Source organism: Apodemus sylvaticus, chromosome 1, assembly GCF_947179515.1.
Source record: "Apodemus sylvaticus chromosome 1, mApoSyl1.1, whole genome shotgun sequence".
Taxonomy (NCBI): domain Eukaryota; kingdom Metazoa; phylum Chordata; class Mammalia; order Rodentia; family Muridae; genus Apodemus; species Apodemus sylvaticus.
Window position 1 is genome coordinate 20344097 of NC_067472.1, and position 26299 is coordinate 20370395.

At 48.1% G+C, this 26299-nt stretch overlaps 1 protein-coding gene across 2 annotated transcripts in view; it reads left to right on the forward strand.

Moving 5' to 3' along the window:
• Window positions 1-26299, forward strand: part of Pik3ap1 (phosphoinositide-3-kinase adaptor protein 1) — a 109370-nt gene that overhangs the window by 60749 nt on the left and 22322 nt on the right. For both annotated transcript variants that reach the window (XM_052186030.1, XM_052186039.1), the window contains 4 exons: window positions 13489-13584; window positions 17607-17801; window positions 21947-22012; window positions 23359-23564. In XM_052186030.1, coding sequence (XP_052041990.1) covers window positions 13489-13584; window positions 17607-17801; window positions 21947-22012; window positions 23359-23564 — 563 coding nt within the window. The remainder of the gene's footprint in view (window positions 1-13488; window positions 13585-17606; window positions 17802-21946; window positions 22013-23358; window positions 23565-26299) is intronic.

Here is a 26299-nt window from a genome sequence, read left to right on the forward strand (position 1 = left end):
GTTTTGAATTCTTGGAAGATTCAATATAAAAAATGTATTAAAAACAAATCTAGCCCCCCTCTGTCTCTGTCTCTGTCTCATCTCTGTCTCTGTCTCTGTCTGTCTGTCTCTCTCTCTCTCTCTGTGTATGTGTGTACAGTGCATGTGAGGGCATATGTGTGTGTGTGTACATGTGCCTGTGGAAGTCAGAGGTCATCATCTTTTGAAGGGTCTGACTTTGACCTCAGCGGGCTCACTGATTGGTAGACTGTCTAGCTCTGGGGATCTGTCTGTCTCTGCCTCCCTTTCCTAGGGCCACAGATGCAGGAGACCACATCCGGCTTTTACGTGGGTTTGCTCTCCTCCTGCTTTCACAGTAGGCACTTTACCAACCGAGCCATCTCCGTGACAATTTAGAGTTCGTTGGAGCCCATGTTCCTCTGCAGTAGCAGCAATCCAAAACACCCTCAATAGATCTTCCGAGCACCCTTTGGGGTGCAGGGCACCGCCCCTCAGAGAAGTTGATCTAAATGAGTTTGGATTGCAGCGCACAGGCTACTGGGAGGCAGATGGGCACAGCCGTACCCCCATCCCACCCACACCCGGAGACCTAGTGATGTGTTCCTGTCATGCCCTATGAAGTGCTAAGCACTCTGAAATGCACCCAGGACTTTGCGCTCTTTTGCTCTGGGTCTACTTAATAGATTCAAGAAAGACAAGATGAATATCCACCAACCGGTCAGTTTGATGGATGGGGGAGTTCCAAGATGGCTACGCTGAGTACTGCCACTCTTTCAGGCTTGCAAGGGAAGGGAGCCTGGTTTCCTATGCATGAGTCTATGGGAAAGCCAATACCACGAGGAGTCCATAGAACAGGAGGTGCAGGCTGACTGGGAGCTCCTTTTTGGGAGAGGAAGACTCACACTTGGAAGCTTTTTGTAAATGAGTCATGGCTTGCCGGAGCTGTGAGGAAGAAGGCATGACCCACACACACCATCACGTCTTTCTCACTGAATCCACATGGCAGCCCTACAGATGTTGTTGCTGTCTGTTGTTAAACAGAGGTTCACTTCCCCAAATGCCACATAACAACCTATAGAACACAAAGTTCATACCTTTCTAACCCAGGCCAAATTTGTCTCTAACAGGAGACTCCGCAGTTCCGGGTTGCCTCCAGCAAGCCTTTTGGCCTCTCAGGCTGTTTCCCCCATGTGCAGATCCAAGAGCTAGCTAACAAAACAGCCCGAGGCTACTCATGCCTATAATTCCTACACTCTGGCTGAGGCAGGAGGATCAAGACCAGCCTGGATCACAGGCAAACCTTGTCTCAAATCCTAATCAACAAACAAACACCCAACTGCGCTCTCTCTCTCTCTCTCTCTCTCTCTCTCTCTCTCTCTCTCTCTCTTACACACACACACACACACACACACACACACACACACACACACACGCACGCACACATCTGCTCATCTACCTTCATAGCATGTAGATCCAAGGACATTTCCGTTGCAACTACTTGATTCTCCCCCTGAGTGTTGCAGTCACCGTGGACCAAGACCTGCCTTTTTCCACTTTAGCACAGGGACTCATTCACAAAACCGCCGGCAGGACCCTTTAGGATCCTTCTGCCCCATTCCCTAGCCTGTGGACGGCCTTCATGCTAGTCCCCTCCTCCAGATGCTCCAAAATAGGAAATTTCCTCATCGCATTGCGGGACTCCGTAAGGGAATATTAAGGCACCCATGCTCACCAGTGCTTCAAGGGATGCTATGAGACTAGCCTTGGGTCTGGAAGGCAACTTGTAAAGCCTCTCAGGGTTAGGAGGGTCTGGATGTCACAGACCCAAGGAGGCTACCGGGAAAGAGGCAGGCTGTAGGTTGTAGGTAGGACTCAGCTACTATTTGGGTGGAGATTGAACTGATGATAGTTTTAATTTGCCAGATCATACAATCACTGGTTTCTGACTGTAGAGATGATTTGGTTTGTTTCTGTGTGTATGATTATTGGGTCTAACCTGGGAACAATCTCTTCCCTTGATCCCTTCCCTGCTGGTTCAGAAGATTCAGCAACTTGGGTCTGGGAAGATTCACTCATTTGACCCAGAGTGACTGTGGGGGCGGGGGGGGGGGGGGGAGGAGCTGGCAGTTAGGTTCTGGAAGAAGCAGGAGGGGGGACAAGCAGACTCATCCCAGATGCTGCACTGGCATGGTGATGCCCACACATTTGCTTTCCCCAGATGTGGAATGGCTGCTTTTATCTGTGCAGTCATTTCCGGGGTCAAACCCAGCAACCACAGAACCAAACCCAATGGACCTCTACTTCACAGGGAGTAAACTGCATGGTCCAGGAGTTAGTGACAGTCCTAAGTCCATCAGGAGAAAACTGGTTCAGGAATCTGAGTCTTCAGGTCCCAGAGGAAAGTCTGTGTGCCACCACTATAGGGTAAAGGGACCCCAACCTCTCCTTCTGGGGTTGTGTTTGCTGCCCTTGGGGTGGACATACCTCAGGACATGCCTTCTGAGTATCTGAATAGCTAGGCTTGTCAATGCACACCTTTATTGTCATCGCTAATGTTGACTCTTTAGAGGCTGAAAATCAGTGTTTTAGGGACAGTCACTCACCACTTTTGCATACCATTGGTCCACAGGAGCTTTAGTATGAGTCCATGACTGTTGTTGGGACAAATATGCCCTTTTATTGTTTAGGTTTGGGAAAAATGAGAAAAACTTCACCAAAGGGAGTCCTAGATATCCATCGTGTAGGAAAGTCACAGGGGAGCTCCCAGGGTTTAATGAAGGGGAGCTAAGAGGAGGCACTTGGGCTCTGACCTGGGGATTCTGTTCCTCTCCCTCGCTTCCCTGAACAACAGCCCCCCCCCCACCCTCACCAACACACTGGCTGTCACACAGCCTTAGTGCACACAACACACTCACCCTCCCACACGCTCAGTCTTTAGCTTAGCTATATGCTGCCACCAGGCGGTGACTGTGTGTCTGTGCCACCAGACCTTCTGTTTTGCCGCTTCTGATCTGGAGTTTTAAACCGTCTACTTCCACACCTCGCTGTGTGAGAACTGCCTTTGTTTGCGATAAAACAGTGTAATCACTGGATAAAATTAAGGCACCCCCTTGTTACTTGTTTTCACCGCCCCCTAACTCGCTCGCTGATTGTTGTGCCTCCATCCTTGCCTTGGAGGGTGGATTGTGCTCCTCACATCCTTTGATGGGAATCTTTCTTTTGTCAGCATTCTCCAATGCCTCTGCTCTGGAAACCTGGGGAGCTAGTGCCTGGAAGCCCTTGTCCAGTCTGTTTCCAGGGTAACCCAATGGCGGGTTATAGCTTTGCTTATTTACATATCTCACAGACTCACCTTTCTCCACATGGCGTAAGGTACAACACTGTGCTGCTAAGAGCTTCTGATTCACAGGTGTCACCACAACCCTAGAGCAGCTTTCTGTTGTCTAGAATAAAACTTTTCTTTTGACCCCTGACCTTTCCAGGATCTGCCCAGCCAAGGTTTGCATATGGCAGTGCCCACTGCCTTGGTCACAACCATCTTACCGGCTTTCCTCTGCAATTCCCTAGTAGTAACCGTGGTCTTGTGACGGATCATCTAGCTCTACTTGGTGGTTTCTTCTGCCTGAGCTCTCTGATTTTACAGTCCCTGCTAAGAGCCAGGCTCTGTCTGTCTGCGCCTGGGTCACAGCTGGGTGCTGTGATGGAATTGCCAAGCTATGGGTGGGCTTTGGAGACATGTTGCATACCCCATCAACACTATTTTCTCCCAAAATCTTCCCTTCCTGCAGCTACAGAAGCTCTGTCATCCCCTTGGTGACCTGTTTGAGAAGATTCTGTTGAGTAGAGAGAGACTGGAACTCCTACAGAGGCATTAGTTCTGGGTACAAGGTCAGATGTGTACTATGTGGGGTCAGGTCAGGCACTTCCTGACCTCCCACTGCTTTGTGAAAACACTGGATTAGATGATGTAAAGTTAATGAGATAGAGTTCCCTACCACCAACAGCCAGCCTCGCTTCCCTTTGGACCCACACAGCCTACCAACCATGTTCCTCTTTGGCATTGCCCATAGATCACCTCAGCCCGTCATTAATTATCTGTCTCTCTGACTATGAGCCCCCGGCTTTCATAAGAAGAATGACTACAGCTTCCTGTCACTCCCCAGCACCCAGCCCAGCACTGTGCATAGGATGTGCTCAACCAACAGAGGTGCTAGAAAATAAGATGTAATTCGAGACTTTGCAGAAGTTCAAGTGCAGATTAGCTTGTCCACATTCTAATGCAATACTCTTGGATTTTTTTTTTTTTTGAACAGGTGTAGTGAGCTATCGATTAGGTACTGTGCAGGACCCTAGGGGGTCATAACTCCCTGACTGCCCCAGGCTACCTATTATTTCATGTCCACATCCATTATGCTAGTTCTTCTGCCTACATTGCCTGCCTTTTTTCTCTGCTTGAGCAATGCCTGGGCTCCTTCACAAAGCCCAAACTCCACCAGAGCTCATTTTTATTCTCTGTAAGTTTTTCTTACCTCCTCACTCATTCAACAAATCCTTTTCAAATCCATCCCATGTGTAAGGGACGTGGCGCCAGGTGATAAACAACCAGCGGATAAATTGTCCTGATCCCTGCCTCCCAGAGTCTATGTCCCAGGGACCCCACATGCTGTAGATCTGCTCCTGCATGGCACAGCTGCTTTGCCCAGCATGTGTAAAAAGTCACAGGCTGGTCTTGTTCCACCTTTTCACCTGGACGTTTCTGCCCCGCTTCCCTTGTTGCTAACAGCAGACCTCAGTCCCCCACCCCTCTGATTTCAGATTGCTGCTCTCTCCTCTATATCTCTTCATCATATTTCCTTCTTTCCTTCCTGTCGCTTCCCCCTTCGTATGTGAAAAGTTGGGCTTTTATGTTGACATCATCAGTCACTCTGTCCTACTCGGGTATAGTTGGGACTGGAAAGGCTCCGGGTTATCTTCAGGTCCCGCCATGTGCTACCTCCACCAAGACTCCTCGTTTGCCCACAAAAAATACTTCCTGAAGGGCAGAAGAGGGTCATGTTGGCTCTTAGGGCTGGAGAGATTCTCTGGAATAGTCTTTCAGTCACTGTTTCCTGGCTTTTTGTTGCATTGGCGTGTCATCTGGGTGGAGTAAGTGTCCCTCCAGCTAAGTCATCTAGACCATAGTTCTGTCTCAAGAGATGAACCTCACAGGTTTCTTTGGGAACTTGTGACACTGTTGATGCGTCCCTTAATTAAGCACCAGCCAGGATGCTTTGTCACCTCCAATGCAAGCTTCTTGCATTCCAGAAACGGATCCTTCAAGATCCACTCCCCAGCATCTGTTGGGAGCCTGCAGGGACTCTTCCAGGAGGAGACTGTGACCTCTGTTGCTTTCTTCTTGTCGTTTTTCTTCTGCTGAAATGAAAGAACTTTGTGCTTTTCTGACACATTCCGGTTTATTTTTAGCCGACAAGTGGTGAAGGTGAAGTGTTTGTAGTCTGAATTACAAACCATGAACATCCTGGAATGAGTCTTGTTCTTTGGCCTGACCCAGTCCCCTGTGCCTACTTGAGCAAATCCCTTTGCCCACAGAATTCCCTGTGGTTTTGGTCACTTCAGTGCCACTTGCTGTCCACCTGGCTTCTGGATATAGAGGGTTTTCAGATTTATAACCTGGTGTCTTACCGCTTGTGATTGCCAAGCAAGTCGGCACCATTTACTATTACAAATGTGGTACCCATTGCCCAGGCGTACTGCCTAATATTGGTATGGCAAGTCATGTTTTAAAAATGATGTATGCCACTGTTGGCTGGCCACTCTCGCGTGCCTGGGTGCGGTGTTGAGGGTTTGAGGACACAGAGAATGCTGTGATTAATGATATCTGCCAGGAATACAGAATAGGACGTGGAGGCCTATGTACATCTGTCGTTTGTGGTCAAATTCGAAGATTTATATGTTCAATTAAGTCTAAGGAGAACCTCCTTGTTTAGAATGGAAAAGGACAGGAAATTTTTTTCCTAGACCTTCACTTAAGAGGTATACACATCCAGACACCGCAAAAGCCAATGTCCATGGGAGACCAGGTTGCCCGACCTGTGCGACAAGGGCACAATGCTAGCCCCCTCACCAGCCCTGCACGGGAAGAAAACCACAGCTGCTTGGGAAGCAGAGCAATGCTCCCAGCGTGTGGCCATGTTTTATTGACATGCATAGAGGGGGGATCGGGCTTATAGGCGGAATTAAGCTTTCTAGCCTGCTGCTCTTGTGATAAGGAGACTAGCCTGTCTTCTCTGTGTGAGTCTGGTATAACTACGAGTGTCCTTAAGAGTAAAAGAGGGAACCGGAGGACAGAGGAGATGGACAGCACAGTGAGAAACGCTTGAGAAAGTCAAGCTTTCTGTCTGGCATGGCTGCCTTTGGAAACAGAGGCAGAGGGGCATGTAGGCAACCCCGAACCCAGGGGAGGGAAAGGAAACATCCTGTGCCAGAGCTTCTGTAGAGCTTTCCAAAATCAAAACCTTGATTTTGGCCAGCAGGATCCACTTTGACTTCTGAACCACAGAAATGTAGGAGGACGCATTTATGTCGTGTTAGTGGTGGTTTGTCTCGGTAGCCTCAGAATTATCATGGCGGCTAGGAGTTCTGTATCTCGCACTGGTTCTGAGCATTCGTAAACGTTGTCTTAGTCACCTCTCTCAGCCGTCCTATGAGGCAGGCCCTGTGGTCTGTCCCCACTTTGCAGATGGAACACTGCAGCTTACCTGTTTCAAGGAACTTGTCCAAGGACTTAGAACTAGTAAGACCCAGGGGCAGGATTCAAACATGAGTCTTCAAGGTACCATAGGCCGCTCACAATGCCTCTGTCTCGATGCGCAGTGGACAGTCTTCCCAGCCTCCACTGCTCACTAGGTCTCTCAGCCTGCTGCCTTTTGTTTGTTTGTTTGTTTGTTGTTTTCTAAAACAGGGTTTCTCTGTGTAGCCCTGGCTGTCCTGGAACTCACTCTGTAGACCAGGCTGTCCTCGAACTCAGAAATGGGTCAGCCTCTGCCTCCCAGAGTGCTGGGATTACAGGCATGTGCCACCACCTACCACCGCCTGCTGCCGGCTGCCTTTCTCTGACTTAGCTTTGTCCCCTAAATGCAGACTATTTGGCTGACTCCTGCCTTTACTGCCTTGTCCTGGGGCTTTGCCCTTCCTTTATCTCTTCCTCAAACCCTTGCTTCATCTTGGTGACCAGTCACTTCTCATGTGCTCTGACTTTATAGGCTTTGTTCCTAAGGACAGCCTCTACCAATGCTCTTAGATGCACAGGATGGGGCCTGCATGGGCTGGATAACGCCACCTAGAGGTGATAATATGAGAGAAGCTGGACATTTGGATGCTCTGGGCCCTTAAAGAAAATGTTTGGCAAGCCAAGTCAGATTTCCTTGATCCTGTCAGACACATGATCCTATTGTAAGGATTAGCATGTTCTACCTGGACGTTGCACATGCCTTAAGCATACTTAACTATAAGAAAACTGTGTGTCTCAACAAGGACATTTAAAATATGATGTTTGAGATCATGGATGAGAATTCAAATATTGTGAGAAATACATTCTCAAACTCATTTTGAAGGCAGAGGACATGCACGAAAGCAAACTTACTCTTTAAACAAAAAGACAGATATGGGATAGGAAATAGCTCAGTGGTAGAATGTTTGCCCAGCATGTGTGAGGCCCTAGGTTCAATTCCCAGCATTTCAATAAAAAGAGGCAAGAGGCAAGAATACACAAATGGGATTATATCAAAATTGAGGCGTTTCTATAGAGCAAAGAAAAGCAAGAGTAAAGAGAAAATCCACAGAGTGGGGGTGAATGTTCATCTGGTAGAAGTTTAGTGTCTGAGGGGCTGGAGAAGCTCTCAGTGGGCGAGAACACTGTGGTCCTTCAGAAGACCTCAATGTGGTTGTCAATGCCCACAGGTGGCTCACAACTTTCTGTGACCCCAGCTCTGAAGGAATCCAGTGGCCCCTTCTGGCACTTGTACCCATGTGCACTTCCCAAGACACACATACACATAAACAAAAATAAAATCTTTGAAAACATTAAATCTAGGTGTGGCCTTACAAACCTCTAATCTCAGCACTTGGGAGACAGAGAGGCAGGTGGATATCTATGAGTTCAGGGCCAACCCAGTCTGCATCGTGAGCTCCAGATCAGACACAGAGAGACCCTGTATCAAAAAAAACAAACAAAAAAAATCAGTGTTCAAAACATATGAACAATTCAGATAACTCGGCAGAAAAAACAACCCCGAAACTGACCAGAAATTAGTAATATAGACTTTAGACTTTTCTTTTAAGAAATATGCAAATTGCCAGCAAATATATGAAAATGTTCAAAGTGACTCACCAGGGAAATGCAAATCGAAACCACAATGAGGTAGCATTTCAGTCCGGTTAGAGTGGCTGTGATAAAATTTTAAAAAGTCAAAAAAAAAATGTTCAGAGAAAGGGGAACTCTCAGACACTGTTAGGATAGCCATTATGGAAACTAGCATGGAAATTTCTCAAAAAAATAAAAATAAAATGACATAACCCAGCAGTCCCACTTCTGGCTAGAGATTGCCAATGGGAATGAAATCAGATTGTGGGGGGAGGTATCTGCATTCTCACGTTTATTGTGTCTCTGTCGACTATTATCAGGTCTAGAACGGACTGAGATGCCCCTTACTGCAAGAGCAGATAAAGAAAGTGGGGTACATGCATGCGCACAGTGGAATGGAAAGGTCACCCGTAAAAAGGAATCTTGCTGTTTGTGTCCACATGGTTGGGAATGAAGGACACCATCCTAAATGAAATAAACAAACAATAAAAAGATAAAAAAAAAAAAAAGCACCGAGATACAGGTACAAGGGACACAAATCCTGCTCTCTGGTCAGGAAGGTGCCTGTGGTTCATAAACATTTTATTATATATTTTATAAAGAACTAAAAGAAGTTCAGAGATCCTCAAAGACATGATAACTGTTTGAAGAGATGGAATTGTTAATTAACCCGATTGCCAGCGTAAACATTTATCAAGTTGCCATCATGTGAGTGGAGAGTGGTGTAATTCCAGTCCTTGGGAGATGGGGGCCAGAGGACCAGATGTTCAAGGTTATCTGTTACAGAGTAAGTTCACGGTCGGCCCAGGCTACATGAAACCTAAAACAGCAACCACCAAACAAGAGGCAAGATGGCTCGCCTGTTAAGAGCCCTTGTGGCTTCCCCCAGAGGCTCTGAGGTCAGCTCTCAGCGGCCCTGTCAAACATGCTCACAACTACCAGTAACTCGAACTCAGGAGATCTGATGCCCTCTTCTGGCCTCTGTGGCACTCCTGCACACCTGACACACACATGCACGCATGCACGCACACATGTACGCCAATAATAATAATAATAGCAATAATAAATAAAAATAAACTTAAAAAATAAACCTTAACAAATAAAAATAGAAGAAATGGCTCAGTTGTTAAAGTCTAAGGCCCACAACCCAGGCAATATAAATAAGTCTTAAAAAAAGTTATCGCTATATACCCGATAACGATATATAAACTATAGTGTCATTTTTCCCCCAAGTTCAATCCTTAATGCCGTGAAAAAATTATTTTTGTGGTACTGGAAATTTCTTTTAAAAAATCAGTTTTATGGACATTAAGCAAAATGCCTGCTAGTGAGCTGCATACCAAACCCTTAGAAATTCTTAACATGTAAATAGAGTCTTCTATTTTGAATTTTTCTTTGCTGGATATAGGATTTAATAACAAAAATAATAGAAAGCGTTCATCCAGCCCTTCTTACTCATGGGCACTGTGCTGTGCTTTTGGAAGACTCAAGTGACACCCACGGACACACGTACTGAGCTGTGCAGTCGGTTTACAGACGCGAGGGGGTGGGGTGAAGAGAAGCTGACTGGATTGAAATGAGTGGACCCGGGGATAACGACGGGCAAAGTTAATAGAAACACTTTTCATTTCCCTTTCTGCATGAGAATTTGACCTTTGTTTGACTTCCTAGCTTTGTTACCCTGGTAACCCGATAAGAGCCAAATGTCAACTGCGCGTCTCTAGGCAACATTACCTAGGATGAGAATGACCCCTGATTGGTCAGATATCTGGATGTGGGAGGAGCTGTACGCAGCTGTGAATACTCGCGAAGGACCGGTGTTCTGAGTCTTTCTGGGGGGCGATGACTCTGGCATGTGGGCTGTGGAGACCCCGGAAGCTGCACCTCTGGAGACGTGATAAGAAGTGTGCTTCTGTGGGTACAGCCTTTCCATCAGCCTCTGCCTGATGCCGTTCTCACTTCCCTGAACCAAGATTGCTTTCTTGCCTCTGTGATGCTGACCTGGGCCAAGCAAAGTCATCTTGTGGGTGTGAATGTTCGACCAGAGCAGCGGTTTCAACCTTTCTGACGCTGCAGCTCTATAATACGGTTCCTCATGTTATGCTGATCCCCCAACCATAAAACTATTTTGTTGCTACTTTATAAGTGTCATTTTGCTATGTTTGCAAATCATAATGTAAATATCTGATATGCAGGATGTCCACTATGCAACGGCCCCAAAGGGGTCGAGACCCAAAGGTTGAGAACCATTGCACTGGCCCATAAAAAACGAGTTGGTGTTGGGCTGCCGGAATGGTGTCAATGCGAGCAAAAGAAAGAAGGAGTGGAAGAAACAAGACAGGCCTGTGCGTGGAGATCTGATACCCAAGCTTCCAGCTGCCCTGCTCAACTGTCAGGGAGGCTGACGTCTGACAGAGCCTAGTTTTTCTTCCCCCAGTGTCAGACTCTTTAAGGATCAGTGAAAGCACGAATATAAAGACTATAAAGTAAAGCAAATTTGATTTCTTTTATTCCTACCTCCGTCATTCTATCCACATAAGCCTGCTCTGCAAATCATCGGAAAGTGCTTATCTTGATGGCAAAGGGGTCAGAGCGAGGCTCAGCAGGGGGGACAGAGCGGGGCTCAGCAGAGGGGATAGAGTGGGGCTCAGCAGAGGGGGCAGAGTGGGGCTCAGCAGACGGGATAGAGGGGCTCAGCAGAGGGTCCTCCCCAGGTGTCATACTTGCTTGCGTTTGCTGTTGCAGTCGCCCCTCGAATAATTTATTCCTCTCCTTACAAAGAGTTTTATTTTTGTGTTCTAGATGATCGGTGAGCACCCAGCTTAGTGGTGAGCACCCAGCTTAGTGGTGAGCACCCAGCTTAGTGGTGAGCACCCAGCTTGGCGGTGAGCACCCAGCTTGGCGGTGAGCACCCAGCTTAGTGGTGAGCACCCAGCTTAGTGGTGAGCACCCAGCTTGGCGGTGAGCACCCAGCTTAGTGGTGAGCACCTAGCTTAGTGGTGAGCACCCAGCTTGGCGGTGAGCACCCAGCTTAGTGGTGAGCACCTAGCTTAGTGGTGAGCACCCAGCTTGGCGGTGAGCACCCAGCTTAGTGGTGAGCACCCAGCTTAGTGGTGAGCACCCAGCTTGGCGGTGAGCACCCAGCTTAGCGGTGAGCACCCAGCTTGGCGGTGAGCACCCAGCTTAGTGGTGAGCACCCAGCTTGGCGGTGAGCACCCAGCTTAGCGGTGAGCACCCAGCTTAGCGGTGAGCACCCAGCTTGGCGGTGAGCACCCAGCTTAGTGGTGAGCACCCAGCTTAGCGGTGAACACTCTGCTGTGATTTGCAAGCCCCTAAGCCTGCTGCTTGGCACTGGGAAGAAAATGACCTTGCACTAATTTTTTTTTATTCGATATATTTTTTATTTACATTTCAAACGATTTCCCCTTTTCTGGTCCCTCCCCGAAAGTCCCATAAGCCCTCTTCCCTCCTCCTGTTCGCCCATCCACCCCTTCCCACTTCCCTGTTCTGGTTTTGCCCTATACTGCTACAATGAGTCTTTCCAGAACCAGGGGCTACTCCTCTGTTCTTCTTGTACCTCATTTGATGTGTGGATTATGTTTTGGGTATTCCAGTTTTCCAGGCTAATATCCACTTAAACTGCAGAATACCGAAGTTCACGTGTTCCTCTCCCCTCATTGTCTAACATTAGCATCTTGCTCAGGTCACTCTGGTTTCCCGCCATCCGTCCTCTTCTCTTTCACAGTCCCATCAGCTGCTGTGACCCACAGACTGTCCCTTTGTCCCTTCCGGTTCGGGTTTATTCTCAGACTTTCTCAGTCCCAATACTCTTTTGAAGAAGAGTTTTGCTTGTTGATAACTTTGTAAACTCTCAATTTGGATGTGCCATGTTTCCTATGATTGGACTGGAGTTATGAAATTATTATTATTTGGAAGATAATGTGCTAACACAGACAGCATTATAACATTCATTCATTATTTTAAAAAAGGCAGAATTCCTTAAAATATAAAAAGGGATCAGTGGGATAACTTTCTCCACTGCTTATCCTAGAAAACCACTGAGTCTTAATTACTTATATCTCCATGCAACAGGGTGTGTGTGTGTATGTGTGTGTGTGTATGTGTGTGTGATTCATATATATATATGAATCACATATGTGAATGTGTGTGTGTTTGCAAATATAAAAATAAACTTTCACTTTGCCTCCTAAAGGTAGCCTAGTAATTAAAATATCATTGTGAATATTTGGAATCTTTTTTGTTTGCTGTTTTGAGACAGGGTCTTTCTATGTAGCTCTGGCTGTCCTGGAACTCATTACACAGACCAGGCTGGCCTTGAACTCACAGAGTTCTGCCTGCCTCTGATGAGACTTAAGGTCTCTGATTCATTTAATATACCTTCAGTCACACACACACACACACACACACAGTTAAAATGTTAAGCATTGTCATCCTGGGTACAGTCCTCTGCTGGCTGGCTGAAGTCAGTCACTCTTGCGTCTTCCTCAGAGGAAACCAGGATTTCTACAGCACTTCTGTGCTGGCTGCATATTTATTAATTCACAGGCAGCTTGTAGCATTGTGCTACATAGGTCTCCAAGTCTGTGTAGCTATTACTATATGTATTTACTTGTATTCAACTTCAGCACTTACTATGCATTGGAACTATAAGTTTGTTGGTAGATGCACCCCTAGGACATTCTTTTTTCTTAATGGCTACACAATGTTTCTTTCATTGCTTGAACAAATCATAATTTGTCTTTTCTCTTGTTTTTTAACTGGTTGTTTGTTTTTTTGATGTAATAAGCAATACTGCTGTGTGTCATTTTGAACTATATATAAACCTATTCTTTCAAACACAAGTGAACGTATCTGTGTCTTTGGAGGCTTGTGATCCAAGAAGAGGTTTGTGGCATTGTGGGCATCACTTCTCTTAGTGCTCAACACTTACTAGACTGGTGGATGGAAGGAAGGATGGACGGGAGGAAGGAAAGGAGGACGAGAGGGAGGGGAGGAAGGGCAAAAGTCTGAATCTCTCAATGCTACCAAACCTTGCAATTCTTTCTCTGAATCAACTTGCCTGCGTGGGAGAACAGCACATCAACTCTGTCTTGTTTTCCTTCCAGATGTTGAAATGCTTCAGGCCAGTGCAGGTAACCCAGTCTCCAGAGACAGTTTCTCTCGACCCACGAAAGACTCAATGATCCGCAAGTTTCTAGAAGGTGAGTTGTAGCTGATCAGGGAAGCAGAAACTCTGGTGCTCAAAGGACGGGGCTGCCACAAACGTGGCATGTGATGACTAAAGGCTCTCTGCCTTCCTCCACACCTGGCCCGATCTTCCCCTCAACCGGTTAGAGATAGGCCAGAGGTTCTCACAACTGGAGCTGTTCATTACACTAAGCCATTTGTTCCCAAGAAGACTTTGTTTAAATTACATGCCTGTTTTTATTTGACAAAAACTAAAAGTACCTACAGTGCGCAGAAAACACTGTTCTGGATATTGGGGCTGGTAAGCCAAAGAAAAATAAGCCGTGACCCACCCAGGAGCCCTGGCTTTCTGCTAAAGGACAGGGACATGCACCCTCTTGGTCAAACAGAGACAGCATTGCAGGGGTTCAGAGTGTGGTCCCCAATCTGTGCTCCCTGACTTCTTCAGTTCCCCAGAAGGCCTCAGACAAGGCGTTCAACTCCTCAGTCTCCTCAGCTGTAAAATGAGAAGGATATGGTCAGAGCATTGGGAGACTTGAGTTCTGCCTGATGCACTAAGGACAATGGTCGCACTGAGAGCCAAGCAAGTTCAGTGACAGGAAGCTTCACCCAGGACCAGGCGCGGTTGACAAAGGGTTGTAGTCATGGTCGTTGTTGTTATCTTAGGCACTATCAGGTGTTACACGCTGTGAGTGATTGCTTCACTCTCTCCAGTGATTCCGGTGGGCATGTCAGTCACGTAAGCCGTAGAAGCAGAGTTCTGAGGGCATGAGACTTGGAGGTTAGATGGTTTGGGCAGTGAAGGAGAAGACAAGCTCTAGAGCAGCCAGCGTAGGCAAACCGCAGCCCAACCTCAGAGGAGTCAGACACACGTTCCAAGAGGCACACGAAAAACATAGTTCAGTGCAAATAAAAATGTTCTGGGTGCCGAGAGAATGCAGGGGACTGATGTGTTATTTAAGGGGATCTAAAGAGTCCACACGGCAGGCTGGCCTGTGCCAGATTAGGGTAAACTTAACCTAACTTTGGGCTGCTGCCTGTACCCACCTCAAGACTTCGCAAGGGAGTGGGAAATCCTCTCTTGATACCTGATACTCACGGGTCTTCCATACAGGCCAGTGGAGCTGAGCCAACCAGCCTTTCCCCTGCTAGTGGGTCTCAGATTTCAGTGTGCCTCACACCCACCTGGGATCTTCCCCAAGGCGCAGGCTCAGCAGGGTGAGAGCATGGCTGAGTAGGAACCAGGAGTTTTCTTCCTTTCAAGTTCCTTGTGACTCTGCTAGTCCGCAGGTCACTGTGAGAGTCTTGGTTATAAATCAGCATTTTCTGGTCTCTGCTTTTTTTTTTTTTAAACAATGGAAACTCCTTTCATTCCCTGCTATGCCTACCTGTTGCTGTGTGGAAGTTGTTTACTATTATAAAAGTAATACATAAAAATAATGAAAATTCAACTGATGTAAAAAACATGTACACACACACACACACACACACACACACGAATGGGACAACGCTATATAGACCTGTGTGGTCTGGTCTTCACTGTGTAACCCAGGCTAGCCTCAAGCTTACCATAGTTTTCTTGCCCCTGCCCCCTACCTGCAGAGATTACAGGTGTGCGCCATCATATCTGGCCCTAAAAGTTAAAGCAATGAGAAAAGTCTCAGTCTCTGTCTCTCTGTCTATCTCTGTCTCTCTCTCCCTAGAGCCTCCAAAGTTTTTTTTTTCTGGGTCTGTTAATACTGTATACATGTGTCTTTTGTGTTTATTCACAGGTAGTATCAGCCCAGACATTACCTTTTCCACTGCTATTTAGACATTTTCTTATGTTAGCCAGTTTTCTGCTTTGTGCTTGGCAAGCCTCGGTGCAGAGAATGCCCTTTGTTTGTGTAATGTCTTTTCACATATTTGAGAACATGTATGCTGTAAAACAGCAGTACAGAATCGCTGGGTTTCAGGAAGTATGTCCTGTGACTTTGATAGTGTCAAGTTGCTCAATGGTCTGAGCTCACACAGTTTCTACCAGAAGTTACGGATGGATCTCGAACAGTTCTTATGTAAAATATCACACAGAGGCTTTATCTACACCACAGACAAAACTGGAATCAATCTCAATCCCACTACTCGGCCTCTATTTCTATCTCACATGATTCTAGAAGCATCTCTTGGCATTCTGCAGCTCTGAAGACTTTTGGGGGCGGGGAACGACAAATCTCCTGTCTATGACTGAGAGAAAGGAGGTATAGATATAAGGCTTAGACAGGTGGCCTGGGTCCAGCTGTGGTGGCCCTCATTCCACCCATGTGGCCTCCAGACAGTCGGTCACCAGTAACGTTATAAACAGTTCTAGGCAGGATTAACTTTCTGCTCCCGATGAAATGTGGAGCCTGGAACAGAGCAGTACCTGGCAGGTATAAACTATTTGTTTAAATCATTAGTTACTGACTTTAAATGGCATAATTGGATCATGATGGGAGAGACTGAAGAGGGGTCAGAGTTCATCCTGTCAGGGGTCTAACAGCTCAGACTGAGTTCCTCTGAGGCGACCTTTGGCAGCAGGTAACTTTTCCCTGTCACTTGGCTCTTTTTTTGCTTCCCTAGTGTATTTTGTTTCTAGGGAACCTGGTGGCTTGGACAGGACTGAGTATTTTTCCTGAAATTTAATCCTGTTCAGGCCACAGGAGCCAAGGGAGTGGTTCTGATTATCTGTGGGCGCTGACAGAATGGGGGAGGGTATCGCAGGACTCCTAATAACACACAGCTTCCCAGAAAAAGTCTTCCTTACAAATGCCCTGCCTGTAGATGTTGCTAAGGAAGTAAATCCTATGAATATCTTTTCTCCACAAGTCTGCACCTCTCACAGCCTCTGAAGCCAGGAAACGTTCTCCTTCTATAGAAGAAGAGATCTCGGCTTGCCCGGGCACTGTAGTAGTTCCAAGCTTTCCCTGGAGTTCCCCAAAGTCTGCCCAGGTCAGGAAACTACTGTGAGGGGAGGCAGGCTGGCTGTAGGAAGGCTCAGATCTGTCACGTGGATCTCTGCTTGGTTCACATTTTATCCAGGGTTTATTTGTCCCTCCGTTTTAAAGACGTGACCAAGCATGTATGGTATAAAAGGATCTGTGTTTGCCTCTAGGACAATGTGGAGGGTCAGGGTCAGGGCCTTCCCTCTGCAGCTGACAGACTAGAGAACGAGAGAGGCATTATGTCAGGGCCACAGAACGAAACACTGGGATCAGCCTGGCCAGTCCTCTGGACATATGACACCAAGAAGCCAAAAGCAACCTCTCAGCAGCTCAGAAAAGATGCAAAGGAAAACAGAGTTCTCAATAAATCACTGAGTTGTAATCTCCACAGGAAGGAGACCCAAGCCCTATTCCTATACCTCAAACAGGTATTGGAAGCAGATTTATTGATAGAATGGTGTCAATCAAAGAAGCAGATCACTGTAGAGAACGTGGGGGTTTTGGGGTGCTGGCAGACAGAAGAGGGAGGCAAGCTTCTCTCCTCAGTGATTAATGGGGGGACAGTGTGAGGGCATAAGAAACTGTAGATAGCTGGGGGAAGGATAGCTGTAGCATTAGCTTTTCTGGGTCCCAGCCTGGCTCTCAGAGTCTTTGGACACATTACTTAAATCCTCAAAGCGTCAGTTTTTTGTTTTTTTGTTTTTAATGTGGAAACTGAGGTTACCAGTAGTAACAACTCAGCAGGTTTATGAAAAACAAGATGCAAGAATCATGCAGAAAAATGAGCTGAGATCCATGCTCAGCACAAGAGTCATATTCTGTCGCCATTGTGGGGAGGACAGGAAGGGCCCGAAGCAGTGTTGAAGTGATGAGAATGCAGGGTGAAGGAGACCTTGGTGCCCTTGTGATTGCTTTCATGACTTCTGAGCAAACGGTACAGGAGATGTCTCGAGGGAAGCCTCTAGCCACAGGTTGATACTTTGGCAAGAGAGAACATTCGCTTGGTCTTGCGACCTGCAGGCAGGCAGTTTCCAGGACTACTGTTCTGTTCTCAATCCCCATTCTCTGTGTCTTAGGTAACAGTGTGAAACCAGTCAGTTTGGAGGAAGAGCAGCACCATCCCCATGCGGAAGAACTTTATCACACCGTGGACGAAGATGATGCCTTCTCTGTGGACCTGGCCAACAGGCCCCCTGTCCCTGTGCCCAGGCCAGAGGCCAGCGCTCCTGGCCCTCACCCACCGCCCGACAATGAGCCATACATTTCTAAAGGTAAATGTGGCCAGGAATGGTGCTCAGCAGGGGTGGGGGTGGGGTGGGGGTGGGGCTTCTGAGAGCCTCATCAGGAATGTCCCCGGAAGTGTTGCTCAGATTGTCTTCTCTTGGATGGTCTCCAGACAGAGCAATAGGTCATAGGTCATAGGTCAGCACGAAGTCTGGAGCTAGACCAGGGACAATGGCTAGATTCAGTGCTGTCTTCTTAGAAGCATTACTGTACAATTAATTGTAAGGACAGAGGTGAATGAGAACCTAGTACATTTCTGTCTCATAACTTTCCCTGTCGTCACTGTTCATCATGTTAATGGCTGGTACTTGTTGAAATCTACCAGGAATATTCTTTGCACTTAATTTTTTACAATAGCCTTCCAGGTAAGGCCATGATCCCCATTTTATGGACAGGAAATGGAAGATCAAAAGGCCAGTCACAACACGGCAGTGCCAGGGCTTGGCCCCAGGGACCCTGACTCCACAGTCGATATTTTAGCCATTAAATCAGGCTGTCTGCTTACCCATGTTAATAAAAGCTGGCAAGAATTTAGTTTGACTTCTTCGTGATTTTTCCTGGGTTAGAGATCAAAGACACTGCTATTATATACACTTCAGGACTCGATTTTATTAATATGGCTTTATGCTCAGTATGAGCAAAATTGCCAGCTCTGAACTCACTCCTGACCTGTTGTCTATTTGGTTTCGTTTGAGATTGTATTTCCCCATGTAGCCCTGGCTGTTCTGAAACTTGCTCTGTAGACCAGGCTGGCCAGGAACTCACAGAGATCCTTCTGCCTCTGCCTCCCAAGTGCTGGGATTACAGACATGCACCGCCGCCACCTGCTGTCACCCATTTTTAATAGCATGTATTGTGGAAGGTGTGGCAGGGCAGGGCACCCAGCCGGAGCCTTGGGTGACTGGGTTGGGGCTGCCAGATTAAATACAGGATATCTCAATTAACTCTGAATTTCAGATAAGCAGCAAATACATTTCGAATGCACCCATGTTCCAGGTAGTTAACATCTTTGGGTTTGATTTGGTTTTACTCAGTCCAACAACCCTGAGTTGGGCTGTAGCACAGCTGTGGGAAGTTCTGTGTCACCGAGGTTTGCCATCTCCTTGGGAAGCATCTCCGTTGACCTGTCCAGATATTGCCCACTGGTGTTAGCCTCACACCATACCCCCCCCCCCACCAAGTGGCCTGTTGTGTCTTATCCTGAGGGCTTTCTCAGATACGTGGTGCTTCATTGCCCTCTTGCAGGGCAGACTGAAAGCCTCAGGGAATTAGCAGAGAGGGCCACTGTTCGAGCCGTGAATGATGGGAGTTGGCAGGTGACTATCCCACCTTGCATGCTGCTGTTGCGGGGAGAACTCTGAACTGCACGTTGTGCGTTCACCCGGTTGTGCAGTGGTCGCTTGCTTGACAACCCACCACTTACTGTTTCACCCACTTCCGGTCCCACCTCCTCCATCACCTCCTGTAGGAGTTAACCCTTTCGTTGCCGCCGCAATGCAACTTAAGATAAGAAGAGGTTTCCTGTGGCTCTGAGTTTAAGAGTACAGCCCGTCATGGTCAGGGAGGGGCTGAAGCAGCATGAGCAGTGTGGCAGGAGCATGAGGTAGCTGGCCCTGCTGTGTCTGCCGTTAGGGAGCAGAGACATGATGGATCAGCACAGCTGTATTTCTCCCTTGTATTCAGCCTGGGATGCCAGCCCGTAGGATGGTGCCACCCATGTTCATGATGGGTCCGGCCTCCTCTCTTAGAGCTTTCTGGAGATGCCCTCACGGTCACACCTAGAGGTGTGTTTCCCTGGTGATTCTAAATCCAGGCAGGTAGACACTCCCCAGACATACTGCTAGCAGTCAAATCCTTGTTGCAGGGCCGGCTTCCGAGCCCACAAATATACACTGGTGATTCCTAAATGGGGGAGGAGGTGGCAACTCATCGCAGAGAGGCGGCGGAGGCGAGCAGAGTAACAGGGGCAGTGGCTAGGAAGAGATTTGCCTCTTGTAAAATTAATTATTGTAATATAAATATAAATAGTGAATTAATCCGGCAGCTGTATGTCCTCACCTTTGCTAGTTCCCAGTAGCCGCACAGAGAAGCCTCGATACCTGGGCAGTGCTGGTTTATATTAATCTCCTGTGCTAATCTGTCTACCTCCCACCCCATCTTATGATACTTGCATATTATTATTGATCTAGCTCTTTGGACTTCAGATGTTCCCTGCCCCCCATGATGTCTTCTCCGACCTGCCTCCTTGTGGTCGATCTGAACCTCCCTCTCTCTCCTCTCCTGTCTGGCATAAAGCTTTCCCCCTGTTCTCTCTTCGGCCCAGCCATTGGATGATCAAAATCTACTGGCAAGGCAGAGAATAAATGGTAGGAATCAAAGTTGAGACAGGAGATTCTAGACATAAGCATTACAGTGCTGTGTCAGATGGAAATATGATATGCGGGCAGAGAAATCAGCATTTGAACAACACAAAGGTAACACAAACATGCCTACAATCGCTGACTTCTTTCTGCCCAGCACAGGGCATGGGACAAGTCGCCTTACCCATTAGGGCTTTAGTTTCCTTATCTATAAATGGCTATCTTGGTAGTATGCGTCTACATTGATACATGTCCTGGTAGATGACAATATTCTGCTACAACTTTGTTATGAGGGTCAGATGAGATACTACATAAGAAAATACCTTTAAACCATGAGACGCTGAAGAGATATCACCTGAGCTAGTTAGCATGACACCACTATCCCACTGGTGTCCATCTCAAAGCTTAGAAATGAATAATGACAATAAACACTAATGGTGCATGTTTACAGGAACCAGGCTGTGTTCCAAGCACTTGCTACACACTAGCCCTTAGTTCCCATGACGACCCACTGTTTACAGTCTTCATTCTACATAAGAAACAGGAGCTTGGAGAAAGTCAAGCTTTTTGTCCAAGATCATACGACACATGAGCGGCAGGACTGGGATTTGAACTAGGGGAGTCCTCTTCAGAGTCCAGGGAGCCACCGGCTACAGAACGGTTCACTTTCCTCTATTGTCTTATTCCTGTTCCCCACCAGTGTCTTCATCTGGGTCCCTCTGGAGGGAAACGTGCGACCCGTTCTACCGGATTGGCCCACTCTGTTCCTCCTCTTGTTCTCTAGCTGCAGGGTCTTTATAACTTCTGTTTGGGGACCCTGGCACGCTTCCTTCTTTCATAGCCCTTCCCCTTCCCCCTCCCTTCCTTGTGTGTGGTGTGTGCCTGCTCATGGGTTTGTGGATGCACTTGGAGCCAAAGCTTGACTGAGGAGAGAGAGAGAGAGAGAGAGAGAGAGAGAGAGAGCAAGCGAGTGGGCACATCTGCCACTTAGCTTTAGCTTCACCACTTCAGCTCTTGACCAGCAAGCTCCAGGGCTCTGCCGGTCTCCAGATCCCCAGGACTGGGATTATAGATGTGCGTCACCACACCCAGCATGCATTGGGGTGCTGGGAGCTCGTGCCTGCACAGCAAATGTTTTACCAGTTCAGCCCCTTATCCAGCCCCTGGACGACGGTTCTTTTTTTCTTTTCTTTTTTTTTCCCCAAAGATTATATGTAGTAGCTATCTTCAGACACACCAGAAGAGGCCACCAGATCCCATTTCAGATGGTTGTGAGCCACAATGTGGTTGAACTCAGAACCTCTGGAAGAGCAGTCAGTGCTCTTAACTGTGGAGCTATCTCTCCAGCCCTGTTTTTGATTTTTCAAAACAGGGTCTCACTATGTGCCCCTAGCTGTCCTGAAACTCACTCTGCAGACCCAGGATGGCCTTGAACTAAGATTCACCTGCCTTAGCCTCCTGAGGGCTGGGATCAAAGGTGCATTACCACCGCCACCCACCTGAGTCTTTAACAATTTTAGACATGCTGTGGGCATCCTCTGACTGGCTTGTTTTTAAGCTGGAGAGCCCATGTGTGTGTGTGTGTGTGTGTGTGTGTGTCTGTGTGTATGCTGTCTTTATTTGATACTCTCTATTCTCACTGTTTTCTTCCAGAAATTTGTGTATAGTGGTCATGACTACACATTTATTACTCTTCTTTTGTACGAGGATTATTTTCTTTGTAAACATGTGACAGTCTCTTGCCTCCACTCAGAATATTCTTTCTTTCACAGTCTTTGCAGAAAAAAGTCAGGAGCGGCCCGGGAATTTCTATGTTTCTTCAGAGAGCATCAGAAAAGGTAAGCCAGAGCGCGCCCTCGGCTTTCTGCATGCAAGCAGACTTCCGGGAGGATTCCCGTAACGAGGGAGGCCAAGCGTGACAGCAGCACAGGGCATTCACAGAGAGAGACAGCGGCAGCTCAGGGGCGATACCTCAGAATCCCTTACTGGGGCAAAGGAAAGGGGGGAGAGGCTGGAGCACCTACGTCATTGTACAAGCCGGCCCCCCAGAGAGCGCTGATAGACAGGTATCCGTATAGAAGGGGGTGGTGTGGGGTTTGAGACCAATGCCAAGGGCATGGCGGTGGGCGGGGCTCTGTCTTCACCTCTGTGGCATAGCTCTCTGGAACTACTTGCCGGCTTTGTCTTTACCAGCTCCGCCTCGCTTTGTGTCAGCTTTGATCAAAGTTACTTTCTTGTAACAACCGGGACATCCGGTTTTCCCAAAGACCTTTTAAGGAAATTTGGAAGGCACTAAGGACTGCAGGCAAGCGGTGATTGTTTCCTGATGTCCTGCAAAGGCGTCCAGCATCACCCCACTTAACACTGCTTGGAAGGGCAGCCCCAGTGCGGTGTGAGCCTGCGGAGAGATTCCTCAAAGACTGGTCCCAGGGAAATCTGGAGCATACTACATGGACCGAGACAGGTCAAGATGTCCTCAGATGTCCCAATGGCCCCATCACCTCTGCAAGTAATTTGGCTTGCAGCCTGGAGACTGGCAAGCGGGCCGCCTACCCCTGACATAGAAAGCTGTCCTTTAATCATGACGAAATAGAGGTTGGCACAGAACAGCCCAAGGACAACATGCTGCCCCTAAGCACCTAGTTTATACCAGTGCCACCGGACCTGGGCAGCAATCTCATTGGTATTTTGTGCTCATCAGTTCAGAGAAAGGACTGGGAGAAGCTTCCTGGCTACACTCTTTCTGAGTACTGTTCTGTGAGGGGATTTATATCTAAACCATTGATTCTGAAATAGAGAGAGCATTTTGCTCTTCCTCCCCAGAGGGCACTTAGCAATAATTGGGGACATTTCGGGTTGTTGAATCCAAGAAAAGTCATCCAATAGGTGGTGACCAGAGACGCTGCTCCCACACGATGCAGAGTGATCTAGCCCAAATGTCAGCAATCTCCAGGTGAAGAGCCGCCGCCTTACGCCTTCATAGTCGCCGTTCCGTGTTCAGCATATGTCGCCCCTCGCATCCGTGTTGTGGCTTTATCTGCATGAATGAAATAGGTTTTGAAATGATCAGCGATGTCCCCCCACCCCGCCCTCTCTTTGTCCCACGTGCCATTGTTTCTTCGGGATAGGGCAGACCGTTCCTGGGAGTCCCTGCCCACCGTTTTTTATCTGCCGTTCTTCCCAGAGCCGCCTGTGAGGCCGTGGAGGGACAGGCCGCCATCGAGCATCTATGACCCTTTCGCCGGGATGAAGACGCCAGGCCAGCGGCAGCTTATTACCCTGCAGGAGCAGGTGAAGCTGGGTATCGTCAATGTGGACGAGGCCGTGCTGCACTTCAAAGAGTGGCAGCTCAACCAGAAGAAACGATCCGAGTCCTTCCGATTCCAGCAGGTAGCCAGCGGTGCCCCTGGGGAGCGGGTCGTGGGTCCCCTCAACCCCCGGCAATGGAGGGGCGGCCGCGTAAGCTGTCCTGTGTGGCAGGCATCGGGATGGTATGGGAGAAGCTGCGAGCGCTGAGTATCCTGGTCAGTGGCTGTGCCTACGAGTCTCCATGTCTGGAACCCTGGCTGAAAGCTTTCTGAGGCTGGAGGTCAGGGACAAACTTCCCGTATTTCCCAGTTCTGCCTCTGCACGTGGCCTGCCACCTCAGTTAGATAGCTCTGTTCTTCGGGGACCCTTTCTAGCCCCTCACAATTGATCTGCACTCTCTAGGACAGGAAGAAAACTTGGAAACATCTCAAGATATAGGATGAACTCAGCATTACAAGCTGCAGGGTCTAAACCTCCTGAATTAAAATCAACTTCTCTCTCTGTCTCTGTCTCTGTCTCTCTCTCTCTCTCTCTCACACACACACACACACACACACTGCACAACATCTCTCTAGACACTCTGTAAACACAAAGGCAAACAACTGTAAAGTGCCGAACACACCATCCCAGGGCTGTCCTCTGGGAGGGCACCCAAGAGAGGCCTGGGGTTCACGGCAGAGTCTTGCTTTATCTGTATGGTCTGAGGATGGTTGTTGTTTTGAGACAGGATTTTACTATATAGTCTCGGCTGACCTGGGACTCACCCTGTAGACCAGGCTGGCTTCAGTTTGAGGATATTCATGAGAAAATAAATAGCATCACACACACACACACACACACACACACACACACATCATATATTCATATTAAAAGTGAGGAATTCAGGCCCTGGGATTAAGGGACATATTCAAGTCCACTTCCCTGGTGAATGGTAAGTTCTCCCCAGTGGTGTATTACAGGCCCTGGTGTCCCTACATCTGACTTGACAGCTACAGAGTGGCAGCAGCATCTGACCCTGGGAGGGGAGCTGTGCCTTTGGGGGTGTGGCTAAGATGTCTAGAAGCAGCAGGGACTGAGCAGAAGACAGTCTTGTTTGAGCTCCGAGAGCTGCACAGCAGACACTGTGCTGAAACTTGGCTGGATCATCCTCTGTGGCTCCTCGCAGCACGAGTGTAGGGGAGGTGGCGTGGCCTCTGCTCTTCAGGAAGCTGAGGCTCAGATTGGAGAAGAGATGCAGACTCCATAGCCGGCTCTGGAGTCTACGCTCCCTCCCTAGTCCTTCTCCCAGAGTCCTTAACTCTGCCGGCTTGTGTTTTTAATGTGAGGACCCTCTTTCTCAGGGGCCTCCCTCTCTGGGGGGTGGGGTGTGTCTCAGGAGTGGCGTCACCCTGTGATGTTAAACACAGGACTCCAGGCCCCTTTCACTTAGGAGCCCTTGAACAGCTACTATCCTGAGCAAAGTCTACTGGCTCAACACTGATTTTTTCCCTTTCCTCTAAGTACTGTTACCGTGTGCCAACGTAATTGTAAGCCGTGTCTGGAGCTGGCAGCCCAAGTCACATCCCTATTCTGCCTCCTGCAGCTGGATGGCGTGGGCCCGCTGTGCCTTCATTTCCTACCTCAGATGTGTGAAGGAATGGGGAGAGACTGTGAGAGAGGAAAAGCATTTCTCATGCCTGGGGGCAGTGCTAGAGAATCTCTTGCATACCATAGGCAAGCCTCACCGGTCAATCGAAAGCTCGTGGCCTATTAGCTGAGGCAGGAAGTAGGAGGTGGGACTTCCGGTAGGGAGAGAGGAACTCTGGGAGAGAGTCAGGTTTGGGAAGAGATTTGCCCCAACTCTGAGGAGACAAACACATGAAACTGAGGAGAATTTAGACTAGCTTAAATGGTATAATTGACTTCTGAACCAGTGGGAACGAGCCAAAGCTTGTGGCCTAGGCATTTATTCATAAATAGTAAGTCTCGGAGTCAGTACTTCGGGAACTGCGGCACGGGTGGAGAAGCCTGCAGTTATAGCATAGAGTAATCATTAGCTTTCTCCCCATGTCTATGCTCAAAGAGCTTCGCCCCTGCACACTAACTTGCTCTAAGTTCCTGGGCACATGCTGGGGTTCATAATAGAAAACCCAGCCAATGAAAGTACACATAAGTCTATACCCTGACAGCCTGCCCTGTCCAGGACTGTAATGTGCCAGCTGACCCTGGGGTACCCACTTTCTTTTTCCTCTGCTTCTGTCTGTCCCTCTGTCTTCTTCTTCCTTGTCCCTTGTAAGTGGGCACTGCCTGGGCTCTCTTTAGTTAGCTCTTTCTTTGTGCAGATAACTCTTGTCCAGTTCTAAAATTGCAGCCATTAGCTGGACACATTCTCCCGAGGTGCACTAGACCTGAGGCTTGTCCAGCCAAGTAGCATCCTTTCTGTTTCTCTCTCAAGGTCCCAGACAGACTTTGGGGCTCTCCCACTCACAGAGAGTATCTGGAGATCTCGCCTGCTTCTGTGGGAGTTTTCCTTTGTGTCTTTCCATTTCTCTGTTGGTGGGTGACCTGCATCAGGCCAACTACTTGGCCACTAGATGGCCTCCGTCTCTTCCACCCCCAGGTCACCAGAGCTTTATGATGGCCATCTTGTGATGTGCCTTGTTTCCCTAATGCTTTCTGGATGAGGGTCAGTATTTTTAGCCCACAGCTGCAGAGAAACCCACCCTTCCATTCTGGCTTCCCATGGCTTTCTCATAACCACTTGCTACTACAACCAGACTGTTTAGACACTTCCCCAGGGTGCGGAATACTAAGATGCTTACCTTCCCTGGGATGCC